Here is a 16,297-nt window from a genome sequence, read left to right as displayed (position 1 = left end):
AGGTTACCTCCAATAACCCCTGCTTTCTAATGAGTTTAATTAGTTTTTGATGATGCAGCCACAGCACATGGTGAGAAATCTTGGCTGCTCTTACTCCATAAGGATTCTTTACCAGCTTTGCTTGACATTTTTTAGCATTAATATAATTCAGTAACATGTAAACCTAGGAAAGTATCCTTGCTAAAATTATTTCAGTCACCCTGCTACATCCAGCCAGGGATATAAGGCATGTGCAGGGATAACATGACAGTTCCAAACTCCTTCAGTAGTAAAATAGAGTTATTTTTAACTTTTAGTGTAATGCCAGCAGAGAAAATCAGAAAAACAAGCTTGTGTTTTTCCCCACATCCTTTGTAAACAGTGACTTCTGTTGTAATTTTCTCCCCACTTCCTCCATATTAGAGTGATGGTGTTAATTCTTCTTTTGAGGTGATAAAAGGCCTTTTCTTCCCCTAAGGGTTCAAATCCTCATCTGAATAGAATACGAATTCCCAGTGACTTTAATGGAGTTAATTGTAAGGGAGAACAATGCACTTGCCTCTTCCAGGGGAACTTCCCATTTCCTTCTGCCAAGACTCAGCAAGATTTCATAATAACTATCCTTGGAGAAGAAGTTTCCCCTGTTTAATCACCATTTCAAATACAGTAAAACACATACCTTAATGAACGCAGATGTCAAGTGGCTTTGTATGTCTGCCTTGCTGAGAGACTGGATCTGGATTCTTATATACTTGACTGAGGGTGTGCTAGTGATAGCAAGCTGCAATTACATGAGAGACAGAACCTTAAAATCTGGATGGCACTGAGTGCCATTGCTTATATACACGATTGCAAAACTCAGAGAATTCTTTTCAAACTATGATCCTGCTTCACAAGTAAGTGTTTGTTGTTAAGACAACATTTATCAAAGAATCACGGCAACCCTGGTTGGAAAGGACCTCTGATGGTCACTCTGCCACTGAATAACAAGTTGAATATGACTTTCATCTATTTTGCTTGGCTTTAAAATCAAGTGCAGATTTGGATGAGGCTGAAACAATTCTACAGAATTTACAGTGGGGTGAACTGACAGTAAATGAGAAGAAAACCTGGCTCTAATTTTCTGATTATTCCCATTAACCAGAGTTACTTCCCAGTCTGAAATTCAACAGCAATGCTGTGCATTGGAATTAAAAGCTAATCCAGTCTGAGCCCTCTCAAGCATCTTTTTATTCTTGCTTGAAAGAAAGAAAAAAAAAAAAGGAAAAAAAGTGCTGTGACTGTTCGCCCACATGCTTCCAGTTGGGCAATTTCTTTGAGGCTATCTTTGAAACATAGTAAAAGAAGCTGTAGAAATTTAGGGTAAAACCCTTCTTTCCACACATGACATGATGCCAACCGGATTCACAAGTGGCGATTCTCCATGAATTTTCCTTGGGGGCTGTTAAAATGCATTAACCTCACACAGATGCATGTATGCTGCATTACCCAAACACGACAGAGGATGCTCTGGGTACCTGTGGGGCCCCACATGCCCTGCACGGCCTGGCTGGGCGCTGGGACACAGGGCGCTGGGGAGCCGTCGGCCTCTGCGGGAAGGGGTTTGGGGCACAGCTCCAGGACCCCCCTGGGTACATATGCGCCGTGATTTTAATACGTTCGCAGCCTTGCTGAGAGCAGTAACTGTGGCCTTTCCGAGCTTCGTGGGCTTGCAGGTGAACAAAGAGGTACCTGGAAATGAGAGCAAGCAGAGGGGTCAGAGCCTCTGTGTGTTTAGAGGAAAGGTTGAGTAGAGGCAGGGTCTGCACTTGTTAAATTGCATTATCCCTCCTGTTTCCCAATGACACCAAACAACTCTGTCTTAGAGTGGTGTAATACAGCACGCCCACAAGTTGTGCTTGTAAAATGAGTCCTGCAAGGATGCTGGTCGAGCTTCCCTCCTGTCCTGACATGATGAGACCTGCTGCACTTACAGCCCATATGCCCAAAACAGCTTCCTTCAACGGGCAAGCGTCGGTGGGGCAGGCACCACTTCCAGCCCCGGGTGTGGTGGCATCCTGCTAGCGTGCTCACGCTATTGTGCAGGCTTGCCTGGAAATATTGGCATCTCCCCGTTTGGCTCTCCGCATCTCATGGCCTTGGCCTGCAGGCACAGCTTAGCCCTAGGCATGCATGACAAAAGCTCCAAGGCAGCCAGATCTTCTGGCCCTTGCAGTTCATTTTTTCCTAGCTGTTCTAAGTATGTTTTCAATCGTGTCCATTCTGAAATTCAGGCAGAGGAAATTATATAAACAGCTCAGCTCAGCTTCAGGATCAAAATGATGCATGAGCTTTAAAGGTTTTCTTTTCTTTTTCTTTCTATTTCTTTAAAAAACTAAGTATTTGTTTCTATTTGTCTGGAAGAAAGAATGAGTAAGCTTGGTTCCTCTCCAAGGATCCAGCACGTGGGGTTAAAAAAAGAAGGGGAAACATCCCACTTATTATGAAATAAAGTCTAAAAAAAAAATCAACAGGAAAAGAAAAAAGCCAGTACCCTAACTTCTGTACTCTGAGAGGCTAAAAAAAGTGCTGCTGAATTAAACAGAGAACCAAAAGGCTGATACTGCTAGAAGGAAGCTGGGTTAGGTGGGTTATGTCCATCAGTCTGCATGTACCAAGTCCAGATGGCTGCTGGCAGCTAATGGCTCTGCCCTCACAGACCCACATGTGTAAGCATTTTCCCTGCTCTTCAGTAGTAAACAACCTGTTTACAGAATTTTGTCAACACTCCCCCTCCCCCCCCCGACACACACACACAGACAAAAAGAAAAAAAAAAAAAAGAAAAAAAAAAGTAGTTTACTAGTTAATCCCCCTCATTTCACAATTCCTATCATGAGAGACCCGGTGATCACCAAGGAGCTTGGTTAAAACGGAAGGCATTTGGGGATTTGATTGCTCATATATTATGGTTCAAAGAATAAACATACTCCATCCTCTTTTCTAATTTGGCATTTGTGGATTGATTTCTGAAGTAGCTGCTTAGTCAGGTGAAGCATCATGGGACTCATGGTTAGACCACAAAACACTTTTTTCCTCCCCAGCTATTTTAGCTGACTGAGAAACATGGTTTCGTAACATGTTTTTGTAACCAAAGGTGATCTAGATTCTCATAAAGACGGTGTGTGATCTCTAGGACTGTCTTCTTACTTTCAAAATACAAGAAGTATTATGGTGCTATCCTATTTTTTTCCCTACTCCATCTTTCCCCCTCCAAACTCTAATTTTTTGAGTGTGAACATTTTACAAGTCTTCATGGGAATACAAAGAAGTTGAAATTTCCCAAACTATCTCAGTGTTGGAGCTGCAGCGGGCACAGGAGGGCTCCTTTTCATAGCTCTTCAGGCTGCAACGGATTTTTACAAATATTTACACTGTTCCCGCACCTCCATCGACCTGAGCAACAGCAGGGGGGAGGCTTCAAAGGAGCTAGGGCCAGGGAAGAAAAAAGCTATTTTTTAATGGCAATGCCAAGCACTGCTTGGTGATACAGAAGTAGACCTAAGCCAGGTTACGCCAGCCCATAACTCAATAAACAGCCCATAAACGTTTCATTTTGACACAAAATCAGTGAAAAGACCATGTGAGTTGGATGGGACTGAAGTTTAACTATGAGGAAGGGCAAGGAGGCAGTGGGGCTGGAAAGAAGAAGACCCCAGGGAGATCCTGCCCATTTGCTGGGGGTCTGTCATGGGCTCACCCTGATGCTCTGTCGAAGTAGAAGAGCCTCTCTCCAGTCCCGTTGAGAGCACTGGCCCGGGAAGGAGCCGCAAAGTAGTGCTTTATGCTGTGTACCATCCCCGTCTGTCGCTGGTAGACATCTGTCACCACGTGGAAAACGGTGTTCCTGGGGTAGCAGAGGGCAATGTGCAGCCAGTCTCCTCTGAAAGAGAGAAAATGCACTTACGGGCTTGAGTACAGGAGAGATGGTCTCCAGCCAAGAGTACAACCTTCAGGGGAAAACAAAGAAATGTCCTTTGAGGTTTCCTTTCTCTTTTAAACAGAAAATAATAATAATAAAAAAAATCCTCAGAGCCAAAGAAAATCAGACTTTTTCCTTTGTCTGGAAAAAACGTCTGTTTATTACCAAGGTCTGATCCAGAGACCCTGATTGACCTCAGAGGACTTTGAGTCAGGTGCCAGGACAGCTTAAACTCAGAGATTTTCACTTCCTTGTCCTGTAAGGCTGAGGTACAACCGGTCACATACCCACTTGCGTCTCCGAAGGCAGCAGGGGATTGTTTTAGTTCATCCAGAGCTGCTGCGGGAGAGGGAACCGGCATCCAGCAGACGTTTCACCAGGGGCACAGATTCAGGAATTAGAAAGTAATCTCTGACTTGAACCAGAGCCACAGTCTAAAGAGACCTGCTTCCGCCACTTTACAGCAATGTTTAGTATTATGGTTTCCATTAAAACCTCCCTCTCCCTTGCTATTTCTTCAATGTCAGTTTAGAATAACCAAGGGTAAAACTGAAAGGTCTTTTAACTCCTGTCCACCACAATTTCAGCACACACATTTGCAAAAAATTGTCCCCATGGCTTTCCTTTATCCTGTGATGTGCATCACCACCCTCATGGAAACCAAAATTGGCTCCACACGATAAACCTTTGCTTTATACTCGGAGCCAAAAGATGCAGTTGCAGTGCAGTTCAGATACTGATGGGGAGAATCTTCCACAAAACCCAACACCCTTTCCTGTCTGTAAGATCCACTTGTACCAAAATAAGCATAAAGCCACAAGACATTTACACTTGAAAAGAAAAACTGAATACCAAGACAATTTGCTTAATTATTTTTGTTTCCTCTCCAGCCTCTGAAGTGGCTCCGGGTACTACATGCAGGTGCCAGACCCCTTACTGTGGTTAGCTTTCCTTATATTACCAACACCAACAAGGCCTTAAATGTATTCATTTAATTACCTGGATTCCTGTTTAAAATGTGAAAATATGAATTTGGCTTAATGGCAGACAGTTACCACCTTCATCAGCTGCCTTCCAGGGCCCTGCAAAGCTGAGGAACACAAAGTTTCTCCTAAGGCTCCGCTGAGGTGACCCACCATCCATCCCTGCCTGCAGAGCAATAGAGTGAAAATCTCTTTGATTTGAGAATTTGGGGGATCTGCATGCTTAGACTTCTACTTTGCATTATGCATGGACTATATAACAGCAAAACTTTTTCAGCCTTTTTCTGGTTTTCTCATTAAATCAAAGCAAAACTACTACAGGGCTGAAGAGGGGACAGGCTGTTCTAGAATAATAAATCAAAGTCATTCAAAGGCCCATCAGCTTAAGCCAGATACTGCCCTCTAGATTTTAACCAACTCCAGCTGTGTCATAACATAGGACGGCTAGAAAATGGATATATTTTCAGATGATTTCGCCTACGACTAGAGGAAATTAAATAAATGCACCAAAGCCATGCTTGTGGAGTATTTTTGGGATGGAGTCCCAAGACATTTGGCTGTTTTATAAGGGTGATTTGCATTGAGTTAGCACATTTCATCCCCTGAAGACACCATCAAAAAATGGCCTTGTCATTCCCCTCAGATGTTGGGAACCAGCTTTGCTGCCATGTTATGCCAACTATCACTTCCCCAGGAGGCAAGAAAGGCACTAGAAAAGGAAATTGGATGGTGAAAAAAAAATGTAAAAAACCTACAGCTGTGACTGTCTTGAGTCACAAGGACTTTTAGGGATATGAGTATGAGAGCCTATTGTGCACATGAGCAGGCTGAGTAAAACTCTGAAATAAATTATATCAAGACTGAGAAGTTCAAATGAAAAGCACCTACGCTGGAGGTTCTGAAAGAAGAGATGGAAATCAGAAAATTCCCACAAGAAATGGCTTGGGAGGAGATGCGAGAAGGGAAGGCATTAGAAGTTATCCTTTATATAAATATAGGAAAGAATAAGGTGGTTATTTTCTCTTTATTTTAGAGGTATTTTAACAGCTTCCTATTTAGTTCTTAGTGTCAGTTTTGTTTCTTCAGCTTGTGCTGCTGTGAACCCTCCCAAATAACTGGCTGTGTGGCTGAACAGAGCTCCACCGCCTCTAAGAAAAATGAAGTCTGGAACAGCAGCGTTGCTGCAGGATGCCCGCAGGACTCTGCCCTGCAGATGGGCAGCAGATAGGGGTGACATGCCTTTTTTCCAGATTACCAAAACTGAAAGAGAAATAAAGCCTCAGGCAAGCAGAGGTAATCAGGTGTGAGATGTCTTAGACATTGCAAAGGAAAACAGATGTGCATGCGCCTTCCTTAGCCACCGCGTTGGGTGCAGAGGACCACTCCTGGCTAAGTCTCCAGTGCAGGAAGCCTTTTTCTTTTTTGAAGTGGTCAATAAACCACAACTTCTCCTTTATTTGTCTGCTTCAGACTCGCCATTCTGTCATATTTTCTTGCTGCTACTCTGTGGTGAAGATTTGCAGGCAGAATCGGAAAAATTTGAACCAGCCTAAATATCCTGTAGGACCCTTGTTCTGCTGCTGAGTGCCTTGCACATCAGCTGGGATCCTCGCAGGCATCCCAGAGACTTGGGGACACATTCTGCACTAGCAAGAAATGCCCACTCAGGATAGGACATTTTCCTATGGATAAAGACTAACACAAGAGAGAGAAAATATCATTTAAACCTTGAGGGACAGAAGTCAGAATATTGATCTACAAAATGCCGTCCAATGGAGCAATACACAGGATTTCTTTCTACTTTCATTCTTCAGAGTTTCTTGCAAGAGAAACAAATGAAAATATGCTCAGGCAGAAAGTTTGACTTTGAAATTAACTATCAGTTCAAACAAAATTATATTTACATATCTAGAAAACCTACTTGAGCTATTTAAGATGTTTTCACCCCAAAACTATGTAAACACACTCACAACCTTATCTAATGTCAAAGTTAAGACCATTTTAGAAGTAAGGAACATTATTTTTCTAATTCCTGCTTTTAATCAGGCCAACATTTTCCTATGTGTTTTTAAACACACACACACCCCTACAAAAAAAGACATATAAAGAAGGAAAGCTAAATATGCACACCATCACCATTTTGTGGATCCTGACAGTTTCAAACACCTCTTGGAAAATATTTGAGAGTCTGCCTGTATCAGCATGTATTTGAGAGTCTGCATGTATCCAACCCGGCATTTCTGCCCCCGTTACTGTCATTCAACAATCTCCACAGTGCATTTCATGCATTTTTGTGAACATATCTAGCTTGTTTATTTGTTTATTTCCTTTTGGAAATGGCTGGGTGAAATGAACACAAGAAGTCATTCTATTTTCACCAGGGTTTTGACATTTGCAGTTCTTACACTTTCAGGTGGACCACAAACATCAGGCAAAGTGTTAAAAAAATATGCCTGTGTTTTGGCAATGAACAGGCTTCTTGGGATAAGCAAAAGGAAAAAATGTACGAGGGAAAGGCAAAATAACAGGCAAGAGGTTTCCTGTTCTTGGACGTATGGTAGATACAGATCTGCATGTACATACATAGACACCTCCTCTACAACCTCAGAACAACCCCCACAGTCAAACCCCAAACTCCCAAAGGCAAAGCCACTCAGAGAAACGTGATTGAGCAGGCAAGAGAGGGGAGACTTTTGCAAGCGGTGGGATGTAAAGTGAGTCATGTAACTTGGAGATAGATTTGGCTGCAGTAAACATTGAAAGAGTGCATGTCTGGGACTCTCACCGCCTGGGAGAGGACAAATGAACACTTGTTCAATACTGTGAATGTGTCCCTTGACTGTATCTGATGGAGTATCAGTCCTGGACAGATGGGTAGGGTCTAGTGATGGGGTTCCTGATTTTGCTGGACATTATTGCTGGCTGTATTTTGGGTAAAAGAAACTCTAAGCTGATGAATATTATTCTAAAAAACAGCTCCACCATGTTTATTGACATGGTGTGTCACGTAGCCGATGACCATGGAAGTGCGCAGTCCAAATCCTGATCTCACTGATGAAAATCTGGGGTAAGCCAATGAGGGAATGCAGTAGAGTACAACTAAAAATTACTTACTTTTTCCTTGGGCTTGAAAAAACAAGAGGCTTTCATCCAGTGAGTCAGCCTCCCCCAACTGTTATTACTCCTATTTAAAAACAACCCCTCTGACATTTTGGTCAGATCTATGTGAGCTGAGACAACGGGGAATTTGAAATTTTCCTGCTAGTATTATGGGAACCAAGCAAAAATCCTCACGTGCTGCTTCTGTAAGTTTGCCTCTCACAGGATGAATATTGAACTTCAAAAGACAAAAAGAGCAAAGCCGCCTTTCAGCCTCCAACCCATCTCAAGAACAAATCACTGGAGGTTGGTGCTCCTTGATCTCAGTCATGATACGGATGTTTTTTCTCTCCAAAAATATATCCTAACTTCATGACAACCTGCCCAGACCTGGCTTAATCTCCTCAGCACAAAACCCACATTCAGGACAGGCCATCTCCTCCTACACCAACATCACAGGTGTGGAAAAAGGAATGAGAAATACCCACATGTCTCATGAGTACTGAGAAGAGTGAAAAATGGTCTGCAAGGAACTTGGGCCATGTTCTCACTTCTTCCACCAGTCCAAACTCTTTTTCTTCAACTCACATTTCCTGCTGGCTCCCTGCAGCTCCCACTCCTCTTTTTCTAGATTTCTTTTTTAATTTTCTGCCTTTGACTCAAGCCCATTAAACACATCCAAACCCCCATAACAACAAACATTGCTACTGGGCAAACGTCCAGCAAATTTTTTCAGGACTTTGTTATTAAGGCTAGACAGTTCTGAAAGGCAGCATGCTGTGGGCTAGTAACACGTTAGGTATGTGGTTAGCTAGCTACAGTTCTGTGTGTTGGGATTCAAATGCCTTTCCTAAATGTTGCTATTTAGGAAATGCTATTAAAAATTCAAAAACATAGACCATCTCATCATTTAAATTAATTTTTGAGGAGTATTACCCATGTGTCTACTTAGGCAAAAAGAATGATTTTTGCTTGTGCAAAACTCAGCACATTATAGCAGGGCTCCTGCCCTGAGGGTATGCTCCTACTGACACCAGTGAGACCGATATCTGACTCAGGCAACATTTGGCTCACAGGCAATTGTATTTAAGCAAAAAAAGAAAAAAAAAAAAAAAGAAAAAAAAAGAAAAAAATGTATTTAAATACCGTACATCACCTTGTCATCTTTGACTTTTTTCCCACTCTACATGCTTTCTTGGAGGAATCCTAAAACTATTCAATTTATCTTGTTTTTAATGCATTCCCAGGTACTGTATCATAGACTACTGTGTATTTTGTATTTTCCTGATGCTGTGCCTAGCTTGCAGACAGCTGCTCTGGAGAAACTGGTGGCCCTGAAAAGTCACAGGCTGTGGTCCATGTTCTAGGAGAAGAATTAAAGCAAAGGAAAACCTTCAAGTTTCACATGCCAGGCTTCAAAATGCCAAAAAGCCTGATTTGCTACAGCCGTTGGGGGGTGGTTGGTTGCTCAGACTGCTCTAATTCATTCAGTAAAATGACCAGCTCAGTAAGGACATGTCTCCTCAGAGTCTCCTTGTTAACCTTGACCACTGCAAGCAGTGGGCACAAGCCATGGAGGACAGAGAGCAAAAAGGGCTGCAGCCAGGGAGGCAAAGACAAGGCTTTAGGATCACTCACACAAGGTAATGCCAGCATCTGGCATGGACCAGCTGTACTGAAGCAGTGCATTCTGCACTGGAGTGTTCTGGCAGATGTTTTAACTTCTTTCCATTAAAAAAAAAGTAAAAAAAAATCTCATGGCTTTCATCCACTTGTTGACCTGCAGGTAATTTAAGGGATTTCAATAGACAGAAGGGATTCGACTATATGTGCTGATTTCTGTGTCATGTGGATGATTAACTCTGAATTACAGATGTAATCAGGATGGACAAGCTGTGAAACCCATGTAGTGCTTTACTTATTATTATTGGAAATAGTGATGGTGTTACTTGTATTACATCCAGATCTAGGTGATTGAGGTCAGTATTCACATACATACAAGTAACAAGGAAGCAGTCACAGCCTTGAACTGTCAGCTAAACTTTGAAATACTAATTTCACCTTCCTGTCCATTTATCAATCTGGAAAGCATAAGGAAAAGTGCATTAGGAACTAATTTGGAAAAGGAACAATTGAGGAAATACCCATAAACTGGGCAAGTCTGCAACAAGCACATTCTAGCTTTGTCTCATTATCTTTGTTTTCCTCCAACCCTTATCACCACTAAAGAATTTAATCACAGAATGACAAGTAGCTGAAAGTATGAATCAGAATGGTGTTGAATAAATATCCATAGGAAAAACACCCACCTAGACAGCCCTGAAACAGACAGATATAACCAGTCCCCTGGAGTTTCAGTACAGACATGGTCTATATAAGTTGTCTGCTTGCACTGAAATCTCCACCTTTGGATGGGTGACAGCATTCTAGAGATTTCATATCGCCCAGCATCAGAAGGCCCTGCTGTTTTTAATCCAGAATTTAGACATAAGCCAGCTCATTCCAGCGACTAGAATTTTCAGATAATTAAGATTATTTGCTTGTGAACATGACAACAAGCCCTAGCACAGAACTCCAGCCTAGCAAACGCAGGAATCCAGCAGTACACCTGCGCCATCCCTGCACAAATACCACAGCATGAGGAAGGCTGGACACGTGCCCAAGCACACACATGGACATCTGCTCTTTTGTTTGCTCTTGACAAGAAATTTGGCTCTCCACTGCTAAAAAAAATATCTTTAGAAAACCTCTCATGAGGATTCAGCTCCTGCGACAAGGCACCAAACAATGTCAGTGTTACAAACCTCTCTATACCTCTCCAGGTGGAGCTGAGAGGGTGCAGATGAGAAAAGCCCAGGGAAGGCTGCCCATAACTTTTCTGGCATTAACCAGAGTTACTGTACACATGAAAGCCCCTGCTTGTAAGACTGTGGCAACCTGCCTGTAAAAAATACCCCCTTTATGCTACTACCTGCTCACATCTCCCTGAAATTCTCTGACTCACAGCAGAGAGCCCTAATAAGGAAAACTCTTCCCACCGAGCCTCAACAGACCAAGTATAGAGATATTTGCCTGTGGTCATAAAAAAAACAAGGAATGTTTAATCTAATTGCCACTGCTTTTCAGGCTGCTTCCACAACACAACTTACTACACTATACTTCAGATATGGGCTTGGAGGAGATTTAATTCTTATCTTTAGATTTGCTGATAACACAAATAAGCCTGACTGATTTACTGAACAGCTCTGTGCCTTTGATAACAGTATGTGCTTTAGCTTCTTCTGCGATTAGAGAACTTGCACACACACAAAGCCTATGTCATTAAATTGATGGACTTTGTTTCTGACTTTGCTTACTCTGTGAAGTGCCTATCCTTGTACTGGTTTTCAGCACCTGACAGGAGGCACTTACTTTCAAGTGAACATCTCTCCTGTCTTACCAGCCTCTCCCTCCTCTCTTAGCAAGCTTGATGCTCTCTGCGGGCATTTGTTCTTAAGAAATTGGACGGCAATTTTGAGCCCTTAAGTCAGTTTTACTGATAGTTTCATCCTTCTGTGAAACACAAAAAGAAGAAACCTCAGACACAGCTCTGAGGGCGTGGGCAATGTTCCAGCAACGAGATGAAGCCTGTGCAGGAGAGGTCTGAGGTCTCAGTTCATGGAGCTTTTGCACACGCTTCACGTTTGATCAAAACAACCTTCAGGAGGTCTGGACTGGTTCTGGAGAACACTTTATACCTGATAGTTCAAATTCTAGACAGTACTTTCTTTCTGTTCACTTGCCAAAATGTTCAAAAGTTATTTGTCCTGCATTAACTCTTTCCAGAAGCATCAATAGCCAGTCTTTTCACTGTCCTCACAGGGAAACACCCAGCCACTTGACAGACAACCCTATCTACAGTAAAAAAAAAATGCATTTATGCTCAAGCAGCTATGTTCCCCAGCAGCCTGCAAGCACAGCCTGCAGGTCTCAGGCCAGGCTCAAGATCTGCCTAGCAGTCAGCTAGTGCAACAGCTCCCCTGACAAACACAAAGTAGAGCTCTCATTGGAAGCAAAGTTGAGTGCATGAAGCAGCCCATTTGCACTTGATTGCACTGCACAGCCACAGATGGCAGCACGTGGAGACACAGCGGTGTTTTTGGTTTAGCTACATATTTCAATGCAAGTGAAGGAACCAAAGAGGGAAGGTCTTTTAAAAACAACAACGACACTCTAAACGTGGCTTGAATCAGTGCACAGGAGACACACACACTGCAGCAATCCTTCAGGTGCCACAGCAGGAAAAAGGCAAGTTGTCCTCCTCCACTGAGCAAAGACACCTGGGCAGTGCCCCTGACGAGACTCGCAGCTGAGCCTTATGAATTCTTCCCAGCTGGCTCCTGCCCACATGAGGAATCCTGATGTTCCAGTCTTTTAATAAACATTTAAACCAGAATTACTTTTATGAGGACTTTCTACAGTGCTTCAGAAGCAGTGAAAGTGTTAATCATACAAAAATTCAACTTCAGTGTTATGCCTGACCTCCAAAGAAATGCAAATCCTGGTACACATCTCCTTGTCAAATTCCTTATTTCCCCTCTGACCTTCCTTTAGCCAGCACAGAGAAAATCCTTCCAGAAGCATGAGGCAGCTGTAAAAGCAGCATCCTGGATATATTTATCCATCATTTTACAATGACAAGTCTAAAAATAGTTTGATTGTTTGCTAAAGTTGAGTCTGAAAATACTAATCCTAGAATATTGCTATTAAAGTTCATCAGGCATTTTTTGTTTTGCATCACATATATTTTGCATGGATATAACCATGTTAAGAGCTAATTTTTTGGCAGATTATTTGGTATTTTTGATTTTTTTAAAAAGGACAAAAAGCACAAATCCACTGGAGACAGGTAAAAGCCTTCCCTGATTTTCCAACTCTCACTACTCTGGGCCCCACAATTTGAGATTTCTTCCAATCCAAAAATGATTGGAATACAGTGTTTAATAAAGATCATACATGGATCTGCTTAAGCAGGAACTTGTTTTCCCTCAAGTTCCTAAATCCTGTTTTTCACCTCAGAGGAATCCCTTTGCGTATGATTTTACATGCAGTCTGGACATTTCACCATTGCTATTGCCTCAACTTTAAGTCTCACAGCACTGACACAGAGTAGTCACACATCTCATTTGCAGTTATTTCTTAGCAAAATGCTTTAAATCATTGAATCTTGTACATTGGAAAAGACCCTTAAGAGCATCAAATCCAACTGTCAACCTAACATTTCTGTGTCCACTGCTAAACCATGTCCCTAAACACTATGTCCACATCTCTTAAATACCTCCAGGCCTGGTGACTCCACCACTTCCTTAGGCAGCCTGTCCCGATGCCTAATCACCCTTTCCATGAAGAAATTATTCCCAAAATCTATTCTAAATCTCCCCTGAAAGAACTTGAGGCTGTTTCCTTGCATCCAATCACCTGAGAAGAGACCAATACCCTCCTCACTGCAACCTCCTTTCAGGTAGGTGTAGAGAGCGATGAGGTCCCTCCTCAGTCTCCTTCAGCCTCCTCTTTTTATTTATTTTTTTTTTCTTTCTTTCCAGATTAAACAGCTCCAGCTCCCTCAGCCACTCCTTGTACATCTTGTTTTCTAGTCCCTTCACCAGCTTTGTTGCTCTTCTCTGAATGCTTTCCAGCAACTCAATATCTTTCTTGTGGTGAAATGAAAATTTAAAAGGAAAAATATTTTTCCCTTATTACAGTATATTTCTTTTTTATAGTTCTTTAAAACACACACCTTGCCAACAGTTTCTGGATCAGAAAAGTCTGCAAACCTTTGCCATGTTCAAATAACTTAATTGGTTTCACACAAGACAAAGACAACCACAAACACATTGTGGTTTTCAATAGTAAAAGTTAAAACTGTTGCTGCTTGAACAAGGGCTGAACATCAAACTGAGTTTTATCAGTCACCCAGTGCTGCCTTCAAATTTGAATCTGTACTTGAAGACCAGGGGCCAAAGCTTTGGCAAGTACTATCTGGCATAGTGATAGGGTCATCACCGTATACGGAGGCAGAAGATTTAGGTCTATATGAGGAAATAGCTGGTTATTTAAAGACAGATAATAATTGCAAACCTCAGCTTGTCCATGATTGACTAAAGGGTTTTCCTCTCCCTTAAAGTGCATGAACTTATGTTAACAGAGAAAACAATGATTTAGTTCTTATCATTCCTCTGTGACAGGAACATCCAACCACAGCTCCTCCTGTGACTCGGTCATGGCCCTACAGCTATCTACGTCTTTCAATCCAAAGAGGACCAGTTACACATCACTTACAAAAATGCATGTGATGCATAGAAACATTGCCTTTCTCAGCTACATTTCCACGAGGCTTCATAACTGGACTGCAGATAGTATTTTCCCCAAATTTCATCAGCTTCAAAGTTCAGAGGACCCAAACATTGTTCAAGCCTTTGCCAAAACTATCCTAAGTTGAAACTATGGCAGTGACCTTCTGCTAGAGGGTCAGAAAATGGGTGTGGGGCTTGGTGGATAATACAGGATGGACCTCAAAATCCTCCACATTTACTAGTGGTACCTGCTACTTCACATCCTCTATGCCTCTGACTTCTTTTATGTCAACTATGTAATACTTGCTTTGCAAATCCAAGCCTCCACGTGGCTAGGTTACATGTAGTTATGAAAGATCTCATTTGCATAATGCTGTCCTCTTCCTGTACTGCCTTTTTATTAGGAAACTGAGGAGCCACAGAAACTGCAGAACCCAAGGGTATGGCCAGTTATTCTTTTGGTTCTCGTCTCTTGCAACAAATCTCTGCTAACCATGGCAATTCCTGTCGCAGCTAAGCTGAGTGGATCACAGGACTCTCTCCTAGCAGCTGTACCAGTAAAAAGGACAAGTGATTTCACCAAAGTAAGAATAACACTGGTCCTGAACCAGTACTGAAAACTGCAAAAGAAATTATGCAAAATGAAACAGATTGCAAGGGGAAAAGGTACGTCTAAACCAGCTATGCCTTGCTTTTATATAACACTAGATGAAATGGAAGAAAATATGGAAAATAAATACAGCACAGCCTACAATTTTGTAGGCTAATGCTATTTTAAAGCCTAATGCTTTAAAATATTGTGTAGAAAGCAAGAGTGATCACAGTACTGTTTGGATTAGAGAAGATGCACAGCTCTGTGCACATTCTGATGGACTTCTGCACTTTATATATACGGGAGATGAATTATGTGTGCAGCAACTAGTACAAACAAGTGGACGAGAGCCAGAACTCTTCTGGAGGGATTTCAGGGACAGAAGGCCAGGACTTACTTGGATTCTGTTTCAAAACGTACTGGAAAGAGAAACATCTCTGTACATCAAAAAAGCTGGAACAAAGTGGAAGCAGAGGCAACTCTTTGCATTGGTAAGTGCCAGTCATTAACACCTTGCTTTGGTGCTCCCAGAAAACGCAGAAACATTCAAAGGATGAGTTGCAAAGAACCTGGGAAATCGTTAGAGCTCCAGAACTTTTAAAACAGAACATTTTCTAACAACATAGGGGAGTACCTGTTGAAGTTGATCGGGTACAGGATGATATCCTCAGGTGCTCTTCCATCCCACTGGATGATATAAGCCTGCTCCAGCATGACGACAGGCTGGTACTGCTGGTATGGTGCCCCTCTGTTTACGCCTTGCAACTGCAAGGGGTGGGAAGAGTATGTTGCTCTGGCAATGGATAGGGTCAGATTCTCAGGGCGCCTGGCCTGAATATAAAGCTGAGGGTGAAAGGAAAATGACAAACATATCCATTAAACTAGCCAGGCTCAGCCATAACATGTGCATTTGATCATTGTTGCCTATAAACGCTTTTTGCCAGTGAAGAACTCAGAACGTTTGGAAAGTCACTGAAACGTTTCCAGTTCAAATAAAAAGGTAAAACAGAAATAGCATCTGCAGTCCTTTGTGGGGACACCATGAAGTGAGATATGAATTGTACAGCACCATAAAAACGTTCACTATTCAAAATCTTCAGGGAAAAGGGTAATCAAGGAAATATTGCAAAGTAACTGTTTTTTATGAATTCAAATAACTACACTTTAAAAACAGCCTTATTCCATTGAAAATACAGAAAACTCGTAAGTGATTTCAACTAGCTTTGGATCAGGTCCAGTTATCTAATGGAATCCACATCTCTGCTCTCAAGCAGCAAACTAGGCTGAAATTTTAGGGGCTAAAACTCAATGGCCTGACTGTATGATCTTACAGACTAAATACAATGGTGCACG

General features: G+C 42.1%; 2 protein-coding genes across 10 annotated transcripts in view; both read right to left on the bottom strand.

Moving 5' to 3' along the window:
* The window catches only part of LOC137862850 (inactive cell surface hyaluronidase CEMIP2-like), a 53,412-nt gene that overhangs the window by 5,406 nt on the left and 31,709 nt on the right, over positions 1-16,297 (bottom strand). For all 7 annotated transcript variants that reach the window (XR_011100555.1, XR_011100554.1, XM_068695281.1 and 4 more), the window contains 4 exons: positions 15,579-15,787; positions 3,717-3,899; positions 1,497-1,710; positions 659-760 (listed from right to left, as the gene is read on the bottom strand). Coding sequence is in view for 5 of the 7 variants with exons in the window: in XM_068695281.1 (XP_068551382.1) it covers positions 659-760; positions 1,497-1,710; positions 3,717-3,899; positions 15,579-15,787 (708 nt within the window). In the remaining 2 variants the exon portion in view is untranslated. The remainder of the gene's footprint in view (positions 1-658; positions 761-1,496; positions 1,711-3,716; positions 3,900-15,578; positions 15,788-16,297) is intronic.
* CEMIP (cell migration inducing hyaluronidase 1) overlaps positions 1-16,297 on the bottom strand; it is a 112,219-nt gene that overhangs the window by 67,105 nt on the left and 28,817 nt on the right. The gene's annotated exons all lie outside the window — the stretch shown is intronic.

The sequence above is a fragment of the Anas acuta genome, chromosome 12, assembly GCF_963932015.1.
Source record: "Anas acuta chromosome 12, bAnaAcu1.1, whole genome shotgun sequence".
Taxonomy (NCBI): domain Eukaryota; kingdom Metazoa; phylum Chordata; class Aves; order Anseriformes; family Anatidae; genus Anas; species Anas acuta.
Note: the sequence above shows the minus strand (reverse complement) of the source record. Positions and strands in the feature narration are given on the sequence as shown.